This window comes from Lissotriton helveticus, chromosome 2_1, assembly GCF_964261635.1.
Source record: "Lissotriton helveticus chromosome 2_1, aLisHel1.1, whole genome shotgun sequence".
NCBI lineage: Eukaryota > Metazoa > Chordata > Amphibia > Caudata > Salamandridae > Lissotriton > Lissotriton helveticus.
In genome coordinates, this window is record NC_136059.1 from 1,655,704,787 (window position 1) to 1,655,729,637 (window position 24,851).

General features: G+C 44.5%; 1 protein-coding gene across 2 annotated transcripts in view; it reads right to left on the reverse strand.

The window, feature by feature from the left end:
* ARHGEF38 (Rho guanine nucleotide exchange factor 38) overlaps positions 1-24,851 on the reverse strand; it is a 352,819-nt gene that overhangs the window by 71,318 nt on the left and 256,650 nt on the right. For both annotated transcript variants that reach the window (XR_013607166.1, XM_078676618.1), the window contains one exon: positions 15,675-15,874. Coding sequence is in view for 1 of the 2 variants with exons in the window: in XM_078676618.1 (XP_078532744.1) it covers positions 15,675-15,874 (200 nt within the window). In the remaining variant the exon portion in view is untranslated. The remainder of the gene's footprint in view (positions 1-15,674; positions 15,875-24,851) is intronic.

Genomic DNA, 24,851 nt, shown 5'->3' on the forward strand with positions numbered 1-24,851 from the left:
AAAATTGAATACAAAGTTGGCTCTGTTGTTGTTGTAGCAGACAAAACAATGACCCGTTGTGAGCCTATTTTGCAGAATATATAGATCAGTTTCGCAGTCGGCTCACTTTATTGTACTACTAATCCTTCCTCATTCTAAGCCTCCATGATAAACTGAGCACTGTTATTGGAGAGGAAAAGTCCACATAGACAAATAGTTCCTTCCTTTTTCCAAGGCTTTATGTTTAACAAAGCACTCTGTGGTAGAGGAACAGATTAGATAGAAAACAAGCATAGGGTAAACAAATCGGCCTGTGCTATTTTACATAACTGTGCTCTTTGTTGCAATAGCTGTATATTGGAGAAGTTGCTATATATTGCAATGGCGATCATAGGAGTCGGCGGCAAACCCTCACTGGTGTACAAGATGAGCAACAAAGAAATAGAATTACAAAAATCATGGTTATCACAAAGAGCAGTATCAGATGAGAGACAGACATGGCACAGTAAAAGACTAGGGCTCTTGTTAGGACTTGAAGTATTTCACCAAGAGTGATAACTCAGGTAAAATTCCATCTCTCTGAATTTCAAGTGTCTCCAGGTCTGGATTAACTGGGTCCACAAGCTCAGGACCTGATAACACCGGACCTCACTTTGTTGCTGCAGGGGCTTCAGGCTGAGGCTATCAGCAGAACCACGCCCTGCAGTTGAATGGACCTTCTGCAAAGTAAAAAGGGGTGACCCAGTATCCCTCAGAACCTGGGCATGTATATTATAGACAATTGTTCTGTCGGGTGTAGCTATTTCTCTGTAATTTCCAACATTCATGTAAACAATGAATCAACTGATGGCGCTAAAACACAAACAACATTCTGTGTTTACTTATGGTTATAGAGAAGTAATTTACTTAGATTTAAAGCTGCAAACAAAGAGTTTTATTCAATGCAAAAATTACCATAAGGAAAGGCAGTCTAATAATTCAATCAATGAAGCGGCGCAAGTGATAATTATTCACAGTGACAAGGTGAATAAAGTGCATAAGTGACAGAATCAGTGTATTGAACATGTAAGAGACAACATATGCGCATATGTTGTCACTTACATGCCTATGCCTCTATGATGGAAGGTAACTGCGTTTCTATTCTGTAAACAAGGGATGTAAATAAAATGTGGGATCTACATTTACATTATTTTACAGTCCATCTTGGTGGGTATCCAATGAAAGGATTGGAAAGGAGCTGAATTTGCCAAGAACAACTTATGTAACTTATATGGAGATGGCTTCACTAACTGGGGAAAGGTTCCAAATAACTTACATGAGAAGCAAGTTAACCCAGTCTGGACAGTGAAATACATTCTGTGCATTTTTCCCATTCTTTTCTTCTCTTTCTCACCTTTCAGAGGTTGGAAACCAAGTCACCCGCCAGTGGCGGCTGGCAAGGATTGGGGGTGGCAGGGGAAGGGTAATGATAAAAAAAAACGTACCTTATCGCTGCCGCGGCTCCTCGAGGGAGTGCTGCGGGGCAGTGGGGCGGCACGGGGTAGGGGCAAATCGGCGATGCAGCGCGCAATTTAATTCGTTTTATTTTTTGATTTCTTTACTTAACTCTGTTTGGCCCAATTCCGGAGTTTACTACCCCCCACTCTGCCCCTCCCCCGCCTCACCGCCTGCAGCACTCCCTGGATAAAGCCGCCACTACCTCAGAGGCAGGACTCAGCCAAAACAGGAACCGGGAAGCACCCAGGCTCCTCTGCAGTGGTGGCAGGCACGAATTCGGGTGACGGAATGTAAAACTTTTAAAAATAAAATAAAACGTACCTTATCATCTCCACGTCTCTTCAGTCTCTCCTGTGCATCAGGACTCAGCCAGAACAGGCACCAGGAAGCATCCAGACTCCCCTAGTCTGAGCACCATGGTTCGGTGCTCAGTCAGGGAATGGGGGCCTGGGCATGTTCTCCATGCAGGCTGCAATGCAGCATGCGTGGAGAACATGCAAAGTGCACCTGAATGTTTGCCTGGCCCTCTCGGGCCAGCCAAGCATTCATGTACACATGTAGTGAGCAAACCATTCCTCCCCTGCTCTGTTCGAAGAGCAAAGCAGCCCCGCCCGCCCCAGCCGCAAAGCAGCAGGAACAAATAAAATGATAACAACATTCAGTTATTATCATTTTATTTTTCCTTTAGTTACACTGCTTTAAACCAGTGAGGCGAAGCGCCTCCGCTTTGGCTGAGGAGCAGCACTGCTCCCCTGACCAATGACAATGCTGCAATGGAGCGTTGTGATTGATCTGAGCGCCGTGGTTCGGCACCCAGCCTGGAAACGAGGGTATGGGAAGGTTCTCCATGCAGGCTGGATGCAGCCTGCGTGGAGAACATGCAAAGTGCCCATGAATGTTTGACGGACCGGAGAGGGCCGGCCAAGCATTCATGCTCTCTTGGAGTGGGCAAACCACTCCTCCCCTGCCCTGAGAGCTGAGCAGCCCCGCCCACACCGGTCACAAAGCAGCAGGAACAAATAGAATGATAATACTCAGATATTATCATTTTATTTTTCCTTTAGTTACACTGCAGTGGGGCAACACTCCTCTGCCAAAGTGGAGGAGCTGCCCCTGTCACCTGCCTGTGCCCTGACACCAGAAGTAGTTAGTTGGAGTGTTCCAATCAATTTCGAATGTTTAAATGCCTTTACTATGGACAACAGTGTTGGTTGAGGTAACAACCTATAACGTTTTTATACAGTTTGTAGACCCATCTACAGTTTTGGGAATCTACAAGTTGGAAATATAAAACTTTGGGTACCTTCAAACACTGAGTTTTAACCAGGTAAATCTGCATTTTTGTTAAGTATACACCAATTAATAACAAAGAACTGGTTAAGCCAAGAGAGCTGGGTGTAGGAGAGCCAGATTCACCAAATTATTGGTGGAACCCATGCCCGCACTTGGGCTATTCTAAAGCCACATGAGCTATCCTGAAGCATAGCCTGCAGGATTCCCGGACACACGAGCCAGATTCCCAAATGAAAAGACCCATGGATGACCACATTCCCCAGTTCCCTGAACATGGATAATCCACTCATGTAACTTTGTTTAGGGTCAAGCAATCAGTCCGGGGCACCCAGGGTTCTTCTACGTTGAATCTGGACAACCAGTAATAAGCCCTCAACATAGATGGGGGGGCTATTTATCTTATGCAGTGTACAACAATACTGCATTACTACAGGAAGCAATGGCACCATTTTATCTACCCTTCACTTGGATGGAAATGGGTCTACATCCCAGTCAAAGCCGAAGTACTCATTTCACTAATAATGTATTATGTATGCATTTAAATATATGTATAGTATACAGTATACCTGTTTATATATAAATCATGAATGTCTATTTTTGGCTCATTACTGAAAAGCAACAGTAAAACTGCGGCAATGCATGAGCATACACGTAAAAAAAATGCATGCCTTTATAAATACTCAGCACTACTTGTCCTGCAATAAAACATGCATTCGGGAATGCTATGCAGTCTTACGCTGTCATTATATAAGTCATTCCATTAACCCCTTCGCTGCTTCTGTCGGCCAACGGCCATCGCAAGCACTACCTCTGTAGTGCTGCGCACGTCTGTTGGCCGAAGCGGCCCCGCCCACTCAATGGAACGCCCCGCACCTCGGCGGAATGTCTGCCGCGGTTAAAGCGTTAAGGATTTATCATGTCAATATATCTGAAAGTTAGAGTGCCACGCAGCATGAGTGCATTTTTTCCATCCATGTTCTCAGAGGTGGTTGCTCTTTCTCTGTTTTAATAGTGCTCTGAAGAGACCTCTTGATCGTGTGAGCAGTGTAGAAAAACAACAAACAAACGATATGGGATCACAAATAGACTTGACTAAAGTGATAATGTTAAGATGCTGATAATTCAATGGACAATGCATTCAAATGAGGGTATGCGTAGGTCTCCCTGAAGGCCTATAAACGTGTTAATGCACCACAACATTTCCAAGTTCTTTCATGAGTTTCCCTTTCCCTGTTTCCTCTTCTTCGGTTCACAATACAGAAGGATAACTTCAGCGAACCCAGATTTATGAAATCTTAACAAAATGATTGCTGGTTCCGGGGCTCCACGGGCCACTATACACTGGCACCTGACTAGCATTTAGGCAGTTGTTGAGCAATGCAGTGGATGAGTCACCATACATGCACTGCAACGGAAGCAATAGCTGGGATACCTTTAACAGGTCTGTAAAAGCAGCTCTCACTTGGACGTGCATTCGGTATAAACTTTCAAAACTGCCATAAGAATGCAACAGATGCTATACAAGAGAACATCTGGGTTTGTCCAATGAAAAATAACTTCTAACAAACAATTTCAGACGGCAGCATAGCTATCAAGTTCTAACATACCAAGTGTTCCACCTTAGAGTATGAAAAGGGATGGGGGACGTTGTGGTAAGTGTTACGGAATGAGCCAAGGATGGGGAAGGTGAGCTCAGAAGGGCATAAGGAAGCCCATAAGAGGTCTTACTCATTCATCTCTACCAGGTCCACAGTAGCTAAGCCTTCATAGCTCTGATTTGATTATCTCATAAAGCACTAAAAGCGTTTCTTGTAGGATATCCTAGATGATGCCACCCAATGCTGTTCTTCCAGAAATGGGGAAACTTTGAAGTAACTAAGCAGAGTATTTTTGCCAGGGTGCTTCAAACTCCTGATGGAGTTATAACAACTGCCTCTTCCATTTCTCCATTATTGGGATGCATCTGTTAGGAAATAAATGTGTCTATCTCCCATTTCAAATCTGTCTCTGATCACGTCTAAAAGTCAGTCATTTGTGTCTTCATCTCTTAGATGAGTGCAGTCTAGCTACTCCTTTCACACATATGTTATGTTATGTTGTTATGTTATTGGCAATTGTAACGCGCACAGCTACTCAAGAGTGTACCTGCACAGCAGCATGAAACTGAGAGAAGTGCAGCTTAATTAAACAGCAGAGTCTTTAGGTGCTTCTTAAACAGCCTGAGGTCTTGAGTGTTCTGCAGTTCGAAAGGGAGAGCATTCCAGGCTACAGCGGCCTTAAAAGATAGAGAGCTGCCCCCCGTGCGAGAAAGACGAAAAAAGGAAACCACAACTAAATGTTGCGCAGCTGAGTGCAGTTGTCTCTTGGGCTCATAAAAGCTAAATCGTCTTCTAAGATAAGGTGGCCCCGTTCCATTCAGCGCTCCAAGGGAATTAGGGCCTTAAACTGGACACGACTGGCCACCGGAAGCCAGTGAACGTCCCTAAGATGTTGTTTCATACTGGATCTTCCGGGAATGCCAAGCAAGACTCTCACAGGCGCATTTTGTATTGTTTGTAATTTTTTAAGTTGGTAGCCTGGCAAGCCAATGTATAGTGCATTGGCATAATCAATGCTCGACAAGATAAGGGCTCATGTCACCATCTCCTTTGCAGATCTGGGCAGCAGCGTCAAGAATTTTCTGAGAGATTTCAATATGCCGAAGCACATACCAGCAAGTCTCATATCAATCTAGAAGACTAAAGGCTCCTCTGAAAAGTGTGAGCATGAGCCTCTGAATCTCCCATACCTTACAGATATTCATTGGTCTTGGCCTGAATAGGTCCCCTCTAGTGCTCAATTTGAGCAGGGGGTTTCCGGTGTTCGGCACCAGCACTTATTTGTTAACACCTGCATTTTTGACAATCAGCCACTGGATGGAGCCGTTTGCCCAATTTTGAGATGAGCACAACAACAGTTCAATCAAAACTTTATTTAGGCTCATAAGAACCATAAAAGAACACAGTAACACATCTCACAATTAAAAAAAGCATATTAAAAAGAGTACATGACTCACAATATGCATGAGATAAGTTAAGATCACAATACATCCGGTAAACAATAACAAAAGAATTGCACAATTAAATACCTCCAAGCTGAATAATTCCCAGATGGGCAGAAAAAAGTCTAACATTGCGCTCAGGATTAAAGATTCTGGGAAACAGAGGCCATTGTCAGTAAGTTAAAAAGCACAAAAAAGCAAACACAACTCATACATAAAAAACAGTTAGATCATATAATACATGCTTACAATAAAAAACACAAAGAGGTGCCTCCAAGCTAGATGACTCCCAAATAAGCATAAACCTCAGAGAAAAATCTACATAGAAGCTTTAGGAGGGACCGTTTTGCCATTCAGCAACTAGCTTTACAATTTAAGTGTGAGGTTCCCACAACGTGCTAACTTTTAAGATGTACTTCAAGTACACAGTGCTTACCACATAAATTAAAATATGTGCCCAAAAAATGCTAATACCTTGAAGTTCAACCTCACAGAGTAATGTTTGTTCCCACGGCCTCTAATCTAATATGCCAGATTGAGCGTAGGAAATGAGAAACTGAGTATACGATGCCACACCTAGTGTCCGATTTACAGATTTTAAGAGCTATATGCCGATTTTCAAACTTGAAAAGCCGACAAAGGAGAGCAATCCAGCGTGCACGCTATTTCGCATATGCACAGCAAAAAAAAAAAAAGAAAACATTCTCTACATTTTCAGCAGTTAGACATCCAAACGGGCATGAGTTGGTAGGGGTGCCAGTGCCATTGCTCCATCTACAAGTGAATGCTGCTATTGGCAAAATCCCTAGCCTAAATTTAATAAACAGGGATCTTGTCAGTGGGGCACTCACATAATCCATGAATTCCTCAAACTGGGAGACACAGTTAAAGGACAGATACGAATCGGTCTGATTGCCCTATACTACATCTGAAAGTTTATTGCCAGAACAATCTGCCAACAGCTAAGTTTGCTGGTTTCTCTGGCACTCTTAGTTCTTCCTTTTTCCTCTGATAACAGGATTAGTTATTTAGGTCTAGTTGCTGAAGGGTCTGTTCTGACTCATTAGACCCATGGATTTTGCCGTTGTTTTGCGAGTTATTATTGGGAAATATATCCACGCTCGGTCTTAAAATGTTCCTTTATACCCTCCATTCCTTGTTGGTTGTTTCTACTTCTAGTTATAGACAAAGGGTCCAGCCAGTATTTGGACAGACCAAGCTTAATTAAACAGGCTTTTACGTGGGAGACCCAAGGGATTGAAGAGGCCAAACGGCTGAGGTGGAGAAGCGTGGCTCAGTGGTTAGAGGCGGCAGACCCGGAAGCTGAGATCGACCGCGGACCAGGGTTCGATTCCCCGCCTCGGCGGGTCTCAGGCTCAAAAAAAATTCCACGGACTCAACAATTCTCGCTCTGGTGCCTACTCAACTCACGGGGTCACACTCTGCAACTCTGGGCAATAGCTTGCTTAATCTCCACTACGGCCCCTCGCGGCGGGATGCCTGGCTTTCACCTTGTGGACACCCTGCCGGGGTTTCTCACAGGGGAATACCAGGACGGGTTCCCTAAGCAAGCGCCGGGACGCTTACGGGCAGCTGTGCGCTTTACAAGTCCAGCACATTTACATTTACATTTACATGACTATCTCCATGAGATACTATCTATACGGGACCAGATCCCTTGTCACCCGGAGCCTAATACAATACACGATCAGCTTTAGGTAGCCTATGTCAGAGAGTTGCCTGAGATTTAAATCAAGCCTCAGAGGTAATGAGGGGGCACTTTTCGGTAACATCAGCAGAGATTTCACAAAATAATTGTCACCCCTGTCTAGGAGTTTGAGATTGCAATAACCCCACAAGTCTGGCCTATATAGTGCTGCCCCGCGAGCTTGGTATTATAAATCTCTAATGTTGACGAAATTGGGTAGGAAGCTGCCCTATTGGCAAACCTTAGTATAGACCCAGCTCTATGCTTAAGAGTCAATATACTTTAGTCAAACTAGGCTGCCCATTTGTGGGAGTCCTTGAGTCTATCAGTCTCACACCCAGGTAATCGAACTCAACCACCCTATCTATAGTAATACCCTCTCAGACCAAATTCCCCTTAGGTTACTGAATATCATAAATGGAGTTTTGTTATTATTTACCCCTAGGCCATGGTCCTCGCAGAACAAACTAAAGTTCCCTAAAAGGATAAGGGTGTCATCTGCAAAGAGCAGGCTCAGTACTTCTGACCCAGCCATTATGGGGGGGGGGGGAGTCATTCTGACAGTCCAAGAGGCAAGAGATGCATCCTAATAAATAACAGAAAGAAGGTGGGCGCCAAAACACATCCTTGGCAAACACCTCCTCTAATTGGGATGCCAGTACTTGTTCCTCCACCAGGACCCCATCTAATCCTTGCAAAATTCCCAGTGTATAATTCCGGAATCAGAGGCAATAGGCCGTGGGGAACCCCCCATTTTCCCAAGGACCTCCCAAAGTTTGGCCCTGGGAAAACAAAAGCAACAAATAATGACTATCATTCAATATCAACTAATTTCCACCTAATGGTCAAGAAGCGTAGCACCTGGTCCACTGTGCCTATGTTAAAACAGCCTGAAAATACGACACTACATTGTCTGTATCCAGGCCCATAGTTTAGCCAAGATTTGCCGGCTATACATTTTTCGGAAATTATCTATGAGACTAATAGGGTGATAATTCCTTGGGTCTTCCCGGCTCCCTTTTTGAAAATGGGTATAATTTTCGACCCTTTCCAAGAATCTGGCATGTTGGCACCAGCAGCTATCACATTAGCCAGAGTTGATATGGGGGCCTGAGAGAAGTGGCTCAGGTCGAAACATATCTGCAGGAATTATGTTGAGGCCAGTGGCTTTTTCAACTTTGTGTGCATGGAGGGTGTTAAGGGTTTCCTCTTATGTGAAGGCCACAGGGCCACTTCCAGTTTTTACCAGAAAAAAGAAGGGCACTCAGGGCTGCCATTGACAAGTTCAAACTCGGCATAAAGAGATGTGAATTGCCAGACACATTCCTCAGCAGACATGACATTCGGGACGAGCATAATCTCTGCATCCCTTGGTGGTCACCAAATGCCAGAACAGTCTACTGTCTTTCCTTCTCACTGCCACCAGGAGATCCTCCCATGTCCTAACTTCCCACCTAGACTTACAAATTATAGCATAATTCCTTCTTGCATTAATAATGTTACTTATGTTACTTTTTAGGGCTCCCACCAAGACAGATGTTGCCACTCTGCAGTGGTGGTCAAACCATTCATGCAGTTTTGGGTGTTAATTGTGGGGTTTTACTAACTTCACAAAGAAAGTTCTCAAACTAGAAAACAAATTGTTGTAAACAGCCAGAGCAGGGAAATCTGATCTCTAGTAGGGCCAGGAATATTCTCACAAGTTCTGGAGGAAAAAAATAAATCAAGATCAGGAACTACAATGATCCTTTCAACCGCTCAAAGGGTGGCAGGGTTACTAAGTCAATCGACCTCAGTCAAACCACTGTCAGGACGATGTGAAGGAATAAGCCTACTTTTAGGGGCCTCGCTGTGCCTTACCTAGTGCTGCCAAGGTGTTCTACCCCCCAATCCTATCACCTGGGGGCCTCAGCTTGAAGCACATTTCAGACCCTAGGGAAGGGGACATACGCTGGGCTAGGGCAATCAGACCCTCTACCAATACCTGAGATACCAATTTTATCTAAAAAAAAAATCCAACTGGTCTTCCCGCAACGAAAAACACCCTGCATACACAATATCAGAGTCGGTGATCAAAATAATGTCTTTCTAGCATCTCTGATTCAGTGTAAGATGTTCCTTAATGAGGCACTGTCTTTGTGGATACCGGGTCGCAGTTTGGGAACTTTTACCATGAAAACAGTATGCCCCTGTAGGGAATTGCTGGATGCTTGAGTCTCTCTTATGAGGGGTGTCATGGGAAGGTTTACACTGGTTAAGCATAGAGTTCACAGAGAGACTACCAGGACTTTGTACAAAACACAGGGTCTGAATGGAAGTTAAATTCAAACCCTGCAAGCAGATGGGGCCCTGTAAGGCTTCTTTTTGGGGATGTTCCAACAAGGATAGTGAAAGGCCAGCATTGCTGTTATGTGGAAGGGACAGATGTTCTATGTCTCTGTAGTTCTCGGCCCTTAAGGGGATACTGTTTGTTGACCATTAGAGACATTACTATCTCTGGGGCGAAAGGAAGTAGTGGAAAATCCTACATCCCTAGGAATCCGTGGAGCGTAAAACGACATGTGCGCCCGCAGAACTTTAGCAAAGGTGCCTTTCATATCGAGAATGACTAACTTAAGGCCACTGACCTCATCCCTCAGCAGTTTTATGAGGCTAAGTGCGTCTTCCATAGTTGGAGGGTTATATGCAGGTGCGCGAGTAACACTAGGAGAAGGAAAGGCAGCAGTCTGAAGTTGATAGTCTACAGGATAAGCGAACTGAAAAATCTCACACCTGTTAGACCATTCAACGTTAGGGATAACTTGTTTAGTCCCACCTTCCATTGTTTTTTTTTTGCTTTAGTTAGCAAAGTTTGAGCGATGGATGCCTCCCTTAGGGGAGAGAGAGTTTGCGAAGGGCCCAAATCGGTATGAGACAAAGATGACTTGGGCTTTCTCTTAAAAATATCTGCCACCTTCCCCTCCCCCCTCTTTAGGTGCTCTAGCTTTACTTGGGGTACGGGTTTTTAGCATACTTTCCACTTCCTCAATGAAAGAATCAACGTCACTAGAAACCCAATGGGTCACCATATGTTTGGGTTGCTTAGGTCGGTTTGGGGACCGAGACACCCAAAGGGCTAGTTATAGCCTTCCTTTACCCCATATTTGGCAAAGGCCAAGCGGAGAAAACCATATGGTTGAAGACACTAACCCTCGAGTCAATAGGGTGGCACAGACAAGAGAAGAAAATGGGGATTACAGTACCTTAAAGCTTAAGCATATTTGGGTTCTTGGCGTCCACTTAGGCTTGTGCAAAAATCAAGGAGCCTGGCTTTGGCAGGTTTGGACGGGATCGCCCTTGGTCTGGGCTTCGTGTGGACACATCATGCGTTGTGGGAGGATACAGGCCCTTAAATGAAGTTGGAGGGCCAATCAGGAGCTTGCCAGCCACGTCCTGGTGGGAAAATGTTACAGCACCCTCTGGGCAATGCAGTCCCTCCTGCTGGTGCATCCAGTTCTGCAGCAGGAGGATACGGGCCTTAAGTGTAGTTGGAGGGCCAATCAGGAGCTTGCCAGTTGCCTCCTGTGGGAAAAAGGTTACTGTGCTCTCTGGGCAATGCAGCCCCTTTGGCTGGTGCATTAACAGTTGTTTATTAATTCATCATACCTAAACAATGATTAATGCCTGCCTCCCTAGTCATTCTTATGGCTTTGGGGTCTGGAATAGTCCAAATTGTCTCACTTGTAGGGTGGGATGGTTAGTAATTGCATTAATGCGGTCATTGACGGCACTTTTTTTTTTTTTTTACAAATTAAGCACTGCACCCCCTCCACCATGCTCCAGGGGTTGCAAGGGCGGCAGGGGTTGCAGTCTCTTCTAATGCACCAAATTTGGAATCCAGGACATATATATTATTTTTAACCTTTGGAAACATCTGTAAAATGACAATCTCCAGAGTGGAAAAGTTATATAGGAGCTGACATGCAGATCAACTCCTGTTTTCTTCACTCTCTTGTTGCTTGACAGAAGTCTTTTTCCGGTCGAAAAGTCACCCTAGCCACCATCTTTCAGGCACTTTTTCCTACCGTTGGGCATCTTTAGGGTTTTATCCATATTGGTTGACTTCAACATATGATCAACTCTACCTAGACTTCACTGCAAAATGGCTGCCAGTGTCGCCACTTCTAATCTTTCCACCCAAATGGCACTAGCTGTTTATCTTTTCACATGCTCGCACACAATACAACTGGAGATCACTCAAATTTGCGGACTGTGCCACCTTGATGTCTTCTGTATCAGTCCCTGCCACAGTGCTGGTGGGAGACCAGAGACATAATGCACTCTTGCGTTTGGCTACAAACACAGTGAGTGGTCTGCTCTCCTTTGGTGCCATCAGTCCTCTCATGCTCTAGGAATCTGCTTACCCCATGTGAGTCTCTGTTCTCCTTCCACCTCAGCTCTTTGGTGCAGCTATACTGCCTCTACTGCACATATGGTTAGAGTTAGAGACTGGGGGGAGTTAAATATACCTTACGGGAAATTGATGGGGTGGACTGGATCCAATGATGAGCCCCAGCTTCCCTTCTTTGCCATTGCAAACCCTTGGCCCTGGTAGGCTTCTATGGTCAGCACAATTTACATGCAGACCTCTTGCTCTTCTTGGGCCTACTGATTCTCATTTGGGCCAGTCCCATATCCAGCAGGAAAAATAAGAACAGCTCCAGGTGCTAAAGCAGCCCCTGGCCATTGTTTTCGATGATAGAGTCCACTCCACCAAAAAGCCTGTGTAGTAGTGCTGGCAGTGTACAGTCAACCACAAATGTAGTCTTTCCAGCTCAACTCATGGATTAGGTTACTTTCAGTGTTAAACTATATCTCTCTTGGCTAACAACGTACCATGGTCAACTGGAGTTTGGTCCCGTCTCAACACCCAAATCATTATTCCCATAGCAGATGACATACCGCTGGTGGCAGAAAGGTTTAAATGCTGCATGGCTAAAATTTACATCTTGATGAAAGAACTGGCTGAAACTGAATGCTGATAAGATGGAGATCTTGCTTTTTAGTGAAAGGTCTTCATATGGTCTGACCTGTGGTGGACAGAGACTTTCGCCACCTACATATTCCAGTTGCCTCTGCAAAGAAATCTAGGGGCCATTTTTGACAGTACCCTCTCTTGCGATACTTAGGCTAAGAGGACCGTGAGCTCCTGCTTCGTTATCAGCAAAACATTGAAAAAAAGTATTTTCCTTCATTCCTGCGGAACTCAGAGCCGCAGTGGTCATCGCGCTTATCACTTTGCTTACTATTGTAACGCGCTGTATTTTAACATCAATAAGTTTGTACTGCATAGAGTGCAGATTTTCCAGAAAGTGGCTGTGTGTCTGGTCCTGGATGTTCCTAAATGTCTGTCAGTCAGGGATGGCATTTTGTCCCTTCACTGGTTGCCAGTCAGGAAACGAGTGACCTTTAAAGCCCTCAATCTGGTTCATACAAATCTTCATCTCCAGGCGCCACTGCTCCTGAGATCAACCTTCCATTGGTATAGTCCCAAGGGACAGCTACGGTCTTATTGTCTTAGGAAGGCAACCGTATACATATTTTGGTAAACTAGGTGGGGGTGGTCGTTCCTTTTCGGTTGCTTCCGACAAGTTGTGGAACACGCTGCACACCCACATTGCTAGTCTAACCTCCCATTTTGCTTTTCTTAAGCAATTAAAAACTTGGCTCTTCTACCTCCCGTGACGTCTGTCCCCTGACTCTTACATCCCAATCCTTTACCATCTGAGATATGCACACCTCCGAGGCTTACCTGTAACTTCAAGTGCATTATTCAACCATTGGCCATATAATATCTATGTCCATTCAGTGGTTGCAGCATATTAAGCTAATCATTGTAAAGTTCTGCATATTGAGATGTTTATTTAATACCATCCATCTCTTAGGAGTTTCTTGATGGAGTCAGTGGATGACCATTGAACTACTTTGTTGTGTGAATGAGTTTGCGTGAATCTGTGGTATATATGCGAGGATCTAGTGTGTGCCTGTTTTGAGCCTGGGTACTGTTTGCACCTATAGCATCTGCTATTCATAGGATGTTAATTGTGATATTTATTTAATGTCGTCTTAATGAAAAAAAATGTGATACCTGAAAATGTTGAATAAAACTAATGTTATTGTTATGTGTTTCTGATTGTTTGTTCCCACGGGGCTCCGCGGATTCTTCACTCCCAGGGGACTGGATTGATAGTTTCCCTCGCTTTTTCATTTCCAACATACTGCGGAACCATTAAATAATTCAGGCAGTGGGTTTTTTGTTTTTGATTTAATTTATTGGATTATATTCTATCTTCCATGCAGTTGCTCACCGTCTATGCTAACGCTATGACTCCTTTGGGTATAATGCGCTCTATATTAGATACAAATACATGGGCCCCAGGAGGCCTTCTTTCTGACCTTAGGCTTAAGCCAGTGATCCCCACACGTAAACAGCCCCCTCTGCTGAGCATCGAGACTGCCACAGAGCTCATTTCATAGCTTGTGGTATCAAATTCTGCAATCCCTGTTCCAAAATGGCAAAGCTTAATTAGCGTAATGAGTTAAACTGTGGCCTCCAAAGCAAAGAGTTGATACTTAACCATTCACGCATTAAAATGAAAGAGCTATCGGGACAGATTCTACTTCTCCACTAGTAAAAAGCCCTAAACTGTGCACAAGCAACACACTATATTTCATGAGCAGCAGTACTCTCATGCAATGCTCTTGGAAGATGGAGTAACAAATGACAACGAGCAATGGCTGGGGGTGAGGTGGGAAAAGGACCTTCTGTCCCCTTTCTATTTATTTGCACATTAAATTGGAAAGACAGCTAAAGCTATATGTAGGCTAGATCTAAAAAAATAACACCTGAAAGACATAAAAGTACAGTTGGGAAGCAACTGTAATGGCCAAAGTCAACTCTAAAACTATATATATTTTGTTATTACCTTTAAAACGTTCAAAATAAATGTATGTGCTTGTATGCTTTATAGAAGATCTAGACAAGTGAAGAAAACGAGCCTACTCATCAAGGCTCTTTTAAGTCACTTAGAACATGCTGGGTCTCCTGCAGGTAGTTCTTTTGAAGGTCCAGGCAAGTTGTCCCCAAAACGTTCACGGCTGCAGACAAATATCTTCATTTACCTGCCCGCCATATCTGCCTTGTGACCTTCTCAAGGCTCTATCTTTAATGCAGGATTGAATTTCTTAACAACCTTAAATGGTTGATGGGACTAGATTGAAAGTCTTACCCCATCAGATTTTGGTGTCTAGGGTACCACCCATGTCCGTGGACAACGCAGACAATGATAAGGCTCATTACCTTGGAGGCTGGGTAGTTTCAAGGTATTTTAATGCACTAATTGTGATACATGATTTGATTCTCCTCCTTTTTTGCCACATATGCAGCCACACCTTTGTTGAACAGATTCATGAATGGTGTCCTTATGAAGTGAATCCATAGGTGCACATTTATGTAGCATGTGCCTTTAAATGGCTCTGATGGGCCTGAAAGAAAGGCACAGCAGGAAAAGTCTCTCCCTACCTAGAAACAATAAATAAAATCCCCCACTTTTGCAGCTCGGCCAGGGTTTCATTGTTTTGGGCAAGGAGTGGGGGGGAGGGGTCCTCTCTTGGTCCATCAACAGACAAGTGGAACATGTTCAAAAGGTGCTGCACTGTGAAAGACACAAAGGCATTTTGGAGTGTGTAAAATTGCTCCTGCACACTCTTTTGCATACCTTTATCAATTGGCTCAAAACATATAAAATGGGAATATTCAGGAATATTCATTTACATGTGGTGCTGTGCCCTCTTTGCACTTTTCCTAATAGGGAGTTAGATGTTTTGGGTCTGAATCACCAAGGTATACAAGAGCATGTCAAAGAGCACGCTTGTAGTTCTACTTATGGTACTCAAAAATGTTTTTGTGAATCGCCCCTTAGTGATTCATAACACTAAATTTAAATCCAAATTCCAAATCCTCAAAAAAGGGTCATAGGAAAGAACACCTCTGCTGTCCAATGTGCTATCTCTCTGAATGCATGTCCAATCTTGTGGATACAACAGCATCTTGGTCAATTAGTCCTTGGATAAAGCACAACTCACAATACAGCGACAAGACACCGTGATTTTCCTTACCCAAGTCTTTCCTCCTTTTCAATTCATTGATATTCACGTTAATCTCCTTCACTGCAGCGAAGGCCTCCTTCAGGGCTTTGTAATCTGGGTGGGTGGCAGGCGTAGAATTCATCATCTCGCATAAAAGCAGGGGGTATTTCATTATGCGCTGAATTGGCTTGATCATCAGGGAGCCAATATCCAGGAGATTCGACTTCCCTCTGAAAGGCAAAAACAACAAGTGATGCTATTGGACACCTAGATAGTTAAACTCCATAAAATGGCGTCCGTCACACAGTACAGCGAGTACTTACCGGGAGGGGGGCCTCTGCGTTCAAATAATTTGGGTTGGACTATCGAGGGTCCTACTTGATCATCTCCCATTGATCACATATACTCAAGGAGATGTTGGCTGGCTCATTTCCCTGCCTTCGTGGCCTGCATTTATTTATTTATTTATTTAAGTTTTGTAGTGGACTTCATTGGTGTCTGAGCACTGCTGGCAATGATGATTCAAAGCAGGAAGAGATTAAGCAGTTCAGAGTATACATTTCTATAGTGCTGCAAAGGAGCAAGAGTACAGAATTCAAGCAGAATATAATTTATCAAAACTTGGGAATCTCTGTCCTTTGTGTAGCAGTGCAGGGCATAAGGTACAATGTAAGGATTGTCTTATAGTTTATCACTACAGTAAACAGCACAAATTACAAATGGATGCAATTCTTGAATGTAATATGGTGTAATAAATTGCCAGTGATGTACGACACGTAAGGACCATTCTAAAGAAGGTGAAAAGAAGATGCGGTGCAATGGTGGTATAGTTGGACCCGTTGGAACAAGTGGAAACAAATTAAATTGAATGTTATCCGGTAAGTTCACCCTTCATGTGTGAGTGTCTTAAAAGAAGAGAGGTTTTGAGTTCAATCTTGAAGATGCTAAGAGTAGGCACCTTGCTAATAGGGAGGGACAGGGAGTCTAGCGCTTTGGGGCTGCTCCAGAGGAACTTCAAGGTCCTGTGTTTGGTGAACCCTGGCACTCCAGGCGCAGTCCTCTTTTGCTTATGGGCATGGACGCGCCTCTGGAAATTAGTATTCCATGGATAGGAATGAAGAAATGGAAGCGTGTGTTGTTTGCAATACAATATCTATAGAAAGGCTCGTTAGCACTTTGAGCAGAGCTGAGACTGTGTAGGGCACCCATATAACAATGGCATCTCACAGTTTTGCATTATTCATTTCTACAAGCTATACTCTGCAGGCTCAATCAGGTGCAAAGGCAGTAATTGGAGTGAAAGTATCAGATGAAAACAGTACATGAGTTACTAAAAGGACTGGAACCGAGAAACAAACAGAACAGAGTACACAAGGGCAAAGATGGAGCCCTTGTGAGGTCTGTACTTTATGAGCTGGTATGGCAGACTAGTCGACTCTGCTGCTTTTCAAGGGATATTACATTAAGTATTTTAAAGTTAAAAATAATTTTCTGTATTTTGTGACACCATTTTTTTTAACAAGTCAGTGAAACAGATGCTCTCATCTAACACCAAGAGCAATGGACAAACTCCAACCACACAAAGGATTGATATATACAGAATACAAGCTTGCAATAGGGACAAATATATATTTTATTATTTGTTTTAGAATGCAGCGTTTCATGATTTTAGCTGGTGATTATAAACTACAATTCTAAAGATGACTTGCTTCTCCTGATCATCTATGAATGCTTCACCACGAAGCCACAAGGGTCTTATGTGTGTATCCAGATACAGACATCATGAGGGGGGCTGTGGAAGGAGAGGAAAGATTAACTCAGTGGGGCCCCATCCATTTTTGTAGGGGCCAGTCCTGGCAGCATCATAATGCGCAGAATTTTTTTTTAAAAGTGCCCTGATAGATCCCGACCAGGCGGGTTTCATCCCCCAGAGACAGATCAGTGACAACACCAGAAGGGTACTACACATAATAGATAAAGCCTCCAGATTCTCAGGTAACTACATGCTGATGGCAAAAGACGCTGAGAAAGCGTTCGATAGGGTGCACTGGCCCTCGCTGGAACTGCAGGGGTGTCTCTTGTCGCCCCTACTATTTGCACTATACATGGAGCCCCTGCTCATAGAGTGCGGACAAACCCACAGATATTGGGAGTCCCTTTCACGGAGGACAACCACACTATAAGTCTCTATACTGATGATGTTTTCGTGACCCTTAAGGACACGGAGATCTCATTAGGGACGTTCCTCCAGGACTGGAAGACTTTGAGTCTCGGGGTTAATAGTCAATGTGGAGAAGTCGGTAGCCCTCAACCTCTCACTTTCCTCACAGACAGTAGAACGACTCTAGGGAGAACACCCATTTCAATGGTCTCATGACACAATTTCTTACCTGGGAGTCCAAATAGCGGCCTCAGCACACGCTACTGCAGTCACCAACTATACTAACTTATTTAGGCAAGTGCGTTCATACATACTCAGATGGAAACACCATCCGATCTCCTGGTTGGGCAGGATTGCAGCCATTAAGATGACGGTCCTCCTTAAAATTCTGTATCTGTTCCAGACTCTTCGTTTGTACCCACCCTCGGGTATGATACCCAACTTGCAAGCGGAAATCATGAACTTCATATGGCAGGGCCGTGAACCTAGGATGAAAAAGAGTCTCAGCTTCTTACCACCTTGTGAAGGTGGGCTGGGCATACCCAACCTCCAGTTGTACTTCCAAGCGGCACAGTTAAGGCACTTAGTAGAATAGAATCTAACGGAATCGGGGAAACATTGGCTATTTCAGGACTGGGTGGTGGTGGGTACGTCGTTGATGAAGATTCCACTTTTAAAGAAAGCCCATAGGCCCCGGAGCCTTTATGTAACTGACATCACATGGACAACCATGTCGACATGGGATCAGACTAACCTTAAGCACCAGCTCACGACATTTGTCCCCCCTGACCCCACTGTTTGATAACCCAGAGTTTGAGCCAGGATTAGGGGAAACAAAATTTCTAGCATGGCGTCAGTCCCAGTGCCACTCCATGGGTCACTTTTTGATGTCCAGGCGGTACTTTTGTTCCCACAAATCAAAGCAGACTGTGGCATTCCTGAGACAGAGCGCATACGATACCTACAGCTTAAACACTGGGTCCTGCAGCCACATAATAGAGCTGCTGCTAGTCGACATCTCACCTCTTATGAGAGGTGCTTTTGTCAAAGTCCTCTAACAAGGGAATAATCTCCAACCTATATAAGTTGCTGAATGCGCGAAATACACATTCATACCATGCTGGACGGGGTAGATGGGAAAAGGATATAGGGAGACCCCTCAGCAACAAGGAGTGGGAGGGCATATATTAGAGGGCATGCCACACTGCCAGCAACATGGCATTGACAGACACACTCACGAAAGTGATCACTTATTGGTATTATACGCCAGAGAGTGTGCATAGGATTAGCTCAGCATCTAGCGCACATTGCTGGAGAAATTGCGGGGAGACAGGTACATTGGTCCACCAATTAAGGTACTGCTCCCTCATTCAAAATTATTGGACACAAATATTAGATGACATTGACAAACATCTCGAGTCTCAGCTGTTCCTAGCACCAATGACATGGATCACTGCAACTTATGACTGAATAGGTCCTGGGTGATCAGGCTTGGGTTTTGGGTCCTTCTGTTTGACCATTGCATAGCTCTGGAAAAGTTTCTGGAAGCACAGAGAAGTTGGAACGTTAATCTTTGACCATCAGAAGCCGGTGTGGGGTTTTGAGAGCCGATGTGCTCCAATTTCCTAAGGTTTAAACAGAAATTGGATGCCATGTTTTGTAGTCTCTGTACCCCCTTTCATTCCTCCACGAGAAGAATTCCCGAAGTCATTGTGGTTGGGACCTAGTGCTAATCACTAATTGCCTAACGTCTAGATTCTCTTTGTTGCATCGAATTCCCAATTCATCTGTCACGTATTGATTGTGATCAGAGATTCTCAATATATCAACCTTATTGGGGAGTGGAGTTTCTGAACGCTCTCTAATAATTAATAAACTCGATTTAATTGAGAAACTCTTTTGTGCGTCAACATTCTTTTTCGGTGTGCAGTGATGTAAAACTGCCCTTCGTGCCTTGCTGTAATGGTGATTTTCCTGACTTGCCCATGTAACAAGAGTTTTTCTTTGCATGGTCAGGGTCTGGCAGTGCTTAATTTGTAAATAACTAAGTCGTAGGGCCCTTCTCAGGTGGTCATTGCAGATTGCAACCCCCTTTGCGTCTGCCATTACTGCCAACATCAGTACCTACACGACTACTAACCATCACACTCCTACAAGTGTGACAATTAAGACTATTTCAGGCCCCCGAAGCTATAAGAATGGCTTGGAAGGCAGGTATTAGTCATTGCAATGTATATTGAATTAAGAAATAACTTACACAAACAGTGCCACCATGTGGCAGATGGACATAAGAGCTGGTATTGACAATTAAGTACCAGTGCAGAGCACCGGAAAAAACTGGCTCAAATTAAGCACTTGGGACTAGTGCAATAAATGTGACAGTAAGAAAGTTAACACTTGACAGATGGTTCAACTCTGGATTGAATCTAAATAATCACAATATATTGTCCTTGGTTATTATATTATAAGGGGCCTCATACATATAATGTAATCTTTGAATGCTCATATGCGTTTCCAATTATTGAGAGTATGTACAGACTAATCAACATATGTGGCTACTATAAATGTAGCCAGAATCGAACTATAGTACTTTTGGCTGTAAATTATATAACTGGATTAGATCAATTTCCAGACCGGAAGAAATAAACTTTAGACATAGTAACAAATAGATCTGTTAGCCTCTTTGAAGCGGAGAATGTGACTTCTATGTCCTCAGCACTAACTTTACAGTGCAGAGGATTTAGAGGACACCTCCTCACAACCATGATAGGAGTTTACCCCGGCCTACCCACCCCAGTGAGCCAGAAAGTCCACTAGACAACTGGGAGTAGGTAAATAAAATCAATGGTGATGGGTAGTCCAGTCATTGGGCTGCACCCGCCAGCCCTGGGGCCAGCACAGTTTTATGCCTCTGGCCAGGGTGGGGGGTTCACATTGGGATTACTACTAATCTGCCCCCCTGGGGGTGACTGGATATAGAGAGAGCCCTCTAGACAGGGATTATATATGCAAAACAAAATGTATAATTAAAGGAGAGGGTGGCCACCCATCCGGTCATGTTGCTAATCACCCAACCACCAGGGACCAGCAGAGAGTTGGGATGGTTTTTAACCAATGTGCACATCTCATGGAGATGGAAAGTCACCAGGCACATTCATAAGGAATGGGGGGGGGGACACCCCCTCCAACCCTGGGCCCATGACTGTCGTTCTGCCTTCCTGCGTGGACAGAAAACCCACCCAGGGTTCACCAAGGGAAACAACATTCAAAAAAGGTATGGGTTTGGGGCCGGCCCATCCTGGCTTACCTTTTAATTCCCCAGTCCAATACAGTTTTTCTGCCCCCATTAAAGATTTCACCTTAATCTGCCTGACATGGAGGAAAGGGCAGAAAGCCCATAAAACACCCTGGACTTTAAATAAAAAATAGAAAGAGAGAAATGAGGTCATTGGCCAGCCCAACAGGCAATTGGCAGGCCCACATCCTTGGACCCTTGACAGGCTTTCTGCAACCCTGGTGGGTAAGACTGTGTGTGTGTGTGGGGGGGGGGAGAGCATACAGTGCTTAATTTGTAAAATATGAAGTCCAGGTGCTCAAATGTTTGTCGGAGGCCACACCTACTTTTCTCCAGCTCCACCCACTTACTCTGTTGGCTCCACCCACATCCTCAACTGGCACTGCTAATAGTCAGAGGTAATACCCTATCTGAATTTCAGTAATGGAGCCTTCCTCATAGCAAAGTTCTGATAGAAGGTTTCCCTACCCTGGGACATTTTGAAAAAGATTAAATCATATCATATCATTCATCCACATGTGAAGGAGAGCAACATAGAATGTGCACTTGAGAACAGCGTTGCTCAGCCAGTATGCGATTAGATCACAAAATATATTGCAAATTACATTAAGAACACCTTAATAAAAATACAGAAAGAAAAGGTAAACCTCTGATAACTAAAGGGTTCATTCAGCCTATACAGATGTTCTCCACAAAGCACAAAAAGGTCAGCAAAAGATTTAATGTAAAATGTATGTGTAAATCCTATTTACATGTTGGTAAACATTTGTCTTCATCAGAACATTCTCAACTTGCCAGTCGTAGCGTTGAGACACTCTTGCTCCAGGGCACTGGTTTTAAAAGAGGGAGGAGGCCAGGTGAGAACCGAAGTGATAAGTGACTAGTGACTGGTGATAGAAGGAAAGAGGATGGGAGAAGAAAGGGAGCTGAAACAGACCAGAGAGGAGAGAATGCTTGAGAAGGGAGAAAGATAGGAAGTAAGAGTTATGAAAATATTTTAAAGGGCAGAAAGAGGATGTTGCAGAGTGTCGGAAAAGAGTTAGAGAAACAGGGAAAAGAGATGGGGGTTGACACAGTGAAAGAGGCTTGGCCGACATCGGTTCTATTCCTTTTTTGTAACCAAGACACACTGACCCGGGGTAGGTTTGGGTGTACTTGGTTATATTTCTTCCCACTGAGTTCCAGTGGCTGGAGAGTAAGGTCCAGTATGGAAGGGGCACCTGGGACACTCTGCAAGCAGTACTACAAAGTGATATATGCACACCTCTGTAGTGCAAGATGGGGGACGTTTTCAAAGGGTCCTAGATTGGCAGCTCCAGCCCAGACACTGGTAGAAGGCTAGAAGTTAACGATCATAAAACTAATGAGGTAGGTGAAGGGTTAATGGGGATGAATGCCGTGGGTAGCTAAACTGTCAGGGCCACGGGCACTACTGTGGCGTTTAGTCACATCACCAGTGTTCTAGGTAGTGTTTCAGGATCATGTTTCCGGTCCTACCCATATATTGGTTGAATGTAGTCTAATTACTCAAATTAGACCCTTGTTTGATGACTGCTAGAAAGAATAATTTGCTGGTTTCTTCAGAGAAAATATCGGTGGTGGTGGCCCGGTTTGAGAATCAAAGCACTGCACACTTTATGCCGCACTGCCTTTCAGACTCCACCCTGCCAGCTACAGAAAGCATTCTGTAATATAGTTGACAGTCTAGTAGCTGGGATGGGCGGAGCTAGATGGGCTGAGGGGAAGAGGAGGAGCCAGAACAGGGTGAGGGCAGTTAGAGTAGGGACAGGGTCGAGACAAGTTGTATACAATAAAGCTCCTAAAATATAAGAACCTGTGTCTGTGGTTCTTTGTAGCAGGATGCTACAACTGGCGACGAAGGTGGGATGAGCAAGCCCACTTCGTGCAGAACCCCTAGAAGACACCCTGTCCCCTGCAGCGTCGAAAAGAGAAAGTCTGCTGCTGTATGTGATGCTGCCAGCCGAAGGAGAGATAAGTGGTAGGTGACCCTGCCCCTCCTGTAATTGTGGGAGCCCAGAGGGAGCCGCTACCACGAGCGCTGAAGCGCTCGAGAAAAGAAGAAGCCTTCGCGCCGAAAACGCGAGCTCCGCCTGATGCGTGAGCTTTGGCACGCTGTCGGCACCGGAGAGCGGGAACTCCGAAAGTGAGTTGGGAGCCTACCCCAACCTCACCCGATGACTGCTGTGGCCAAAAGAGTGTGAATCCAGGTGGGGACTGCCCCACGAAGGTCTGTTGCCAAGCGCTGCAAAATTGAAGTCGAGTGAATCCCGACGTCGGAAAACCTCACCCCCGATGCGTGAGCTTTGGCAGGGCCCCGCTGAAGGAGCGCGAGACCCTGCAAAGTAAGGCGGGAGCCCACCCCATCCTCACCTGACCGTGGCATTGACCAGAGGGAGCCAAATCTGGAGTATGCTAACCCTGGAAGCAACTGCCGGTGAGTCCTGTGTGAAGAATCAGGTCGAATGAAGAGAGAGAAAGTAGTGCCTGCAGATAACCACGGCGGCCATCTTTGAGTCAGGCAACTCTTGGGACACCCTCCATGTGCGAACTGTAGGCGGCCATTTTGAAGTCAGGCAAGAGGTGATAAGCAAGCATTGGTTGAAGCAAACAAACAAGCATTGGCAAGAAAAGATAAACAAGCATTGGCGAATGGAAATAAACAAGCATTGACGAGAGCAAAGAAACAAGCATTGGCGGAGACCAAACAGACATTAGCAAAAGCAAACAAACATTGGTATATGCAAATAAAACAAACATTAGCGAAGACCAAACAAACATTGGCAAAGACAAGCAAGCGAGCATTAGCACATGCAAATAAACAAGCATTGGTACATGCAAATAAACAAGCATTGGTATATGCAAATAAAACAAGCATTGGCAAAGACCAAACAAACATTGGCAAAGACAAGCAAGCATTGATACATGCAAATAAACAAGCATTGGTACATGCAAAGAAACAAACCTTGGTATATGCAAATGAAACAAGCATTGGCGAAGACCAAACAAATATCGGCAAAGACAAGCAAGCAAGCATTGATACATGCAAATGAACAAGCATTGGTGCATGCAAATAAACAAACATTGGTACCTGCACGTCGACAAGCCTTGGTATGTGCAGATAAACAAGCACTGGTAAATGCCAAGAAACAGGCATTGGTAAGGCAAATAAATAAGCGTGGATAACGGCGCGTGAACAACGATGAACAAGTCCTGGCAACCAAAACAGAATAAGCACATGCAAACACGAGAATGAATCAACTAACAAGCACGAGCATCCACAAGAGTGACTTAACAAACATGCATTGACAAAAACAAATGTCAGCACAGGTGGAAACTCGAACATTGAGAAACGCAAGCGAATGCGCAGTGGCGAATGTAATGAAGTAACACGTGTCTGCAAAGTAAAAGTAGCACAAGCGAACACCAGGACCAAGCAAAGACAACAGCACAATGGAACAAGCATAAGCAAATGCAAGAGACAGATAAAGACGATGCTGAGCACAAACCGAAGAGCGCCGAAGGGAGAAGAGCTGCTGGGCAGAACTGCAGAAGACCCAGAGGAGGGCAGTCCTACAGAGGACCCCGGAGGAAGTAGAACCATCCAAGTTCATTCACCAGCGCATACTGTGATGGTTACAAAGACTATCAATTTCTAAGCAAACGACCAGACCAAAGACCTTGACCAGAATCTCCCTCTCTCATGGCCGGAAGAGACGTAGCACAGCGGGTC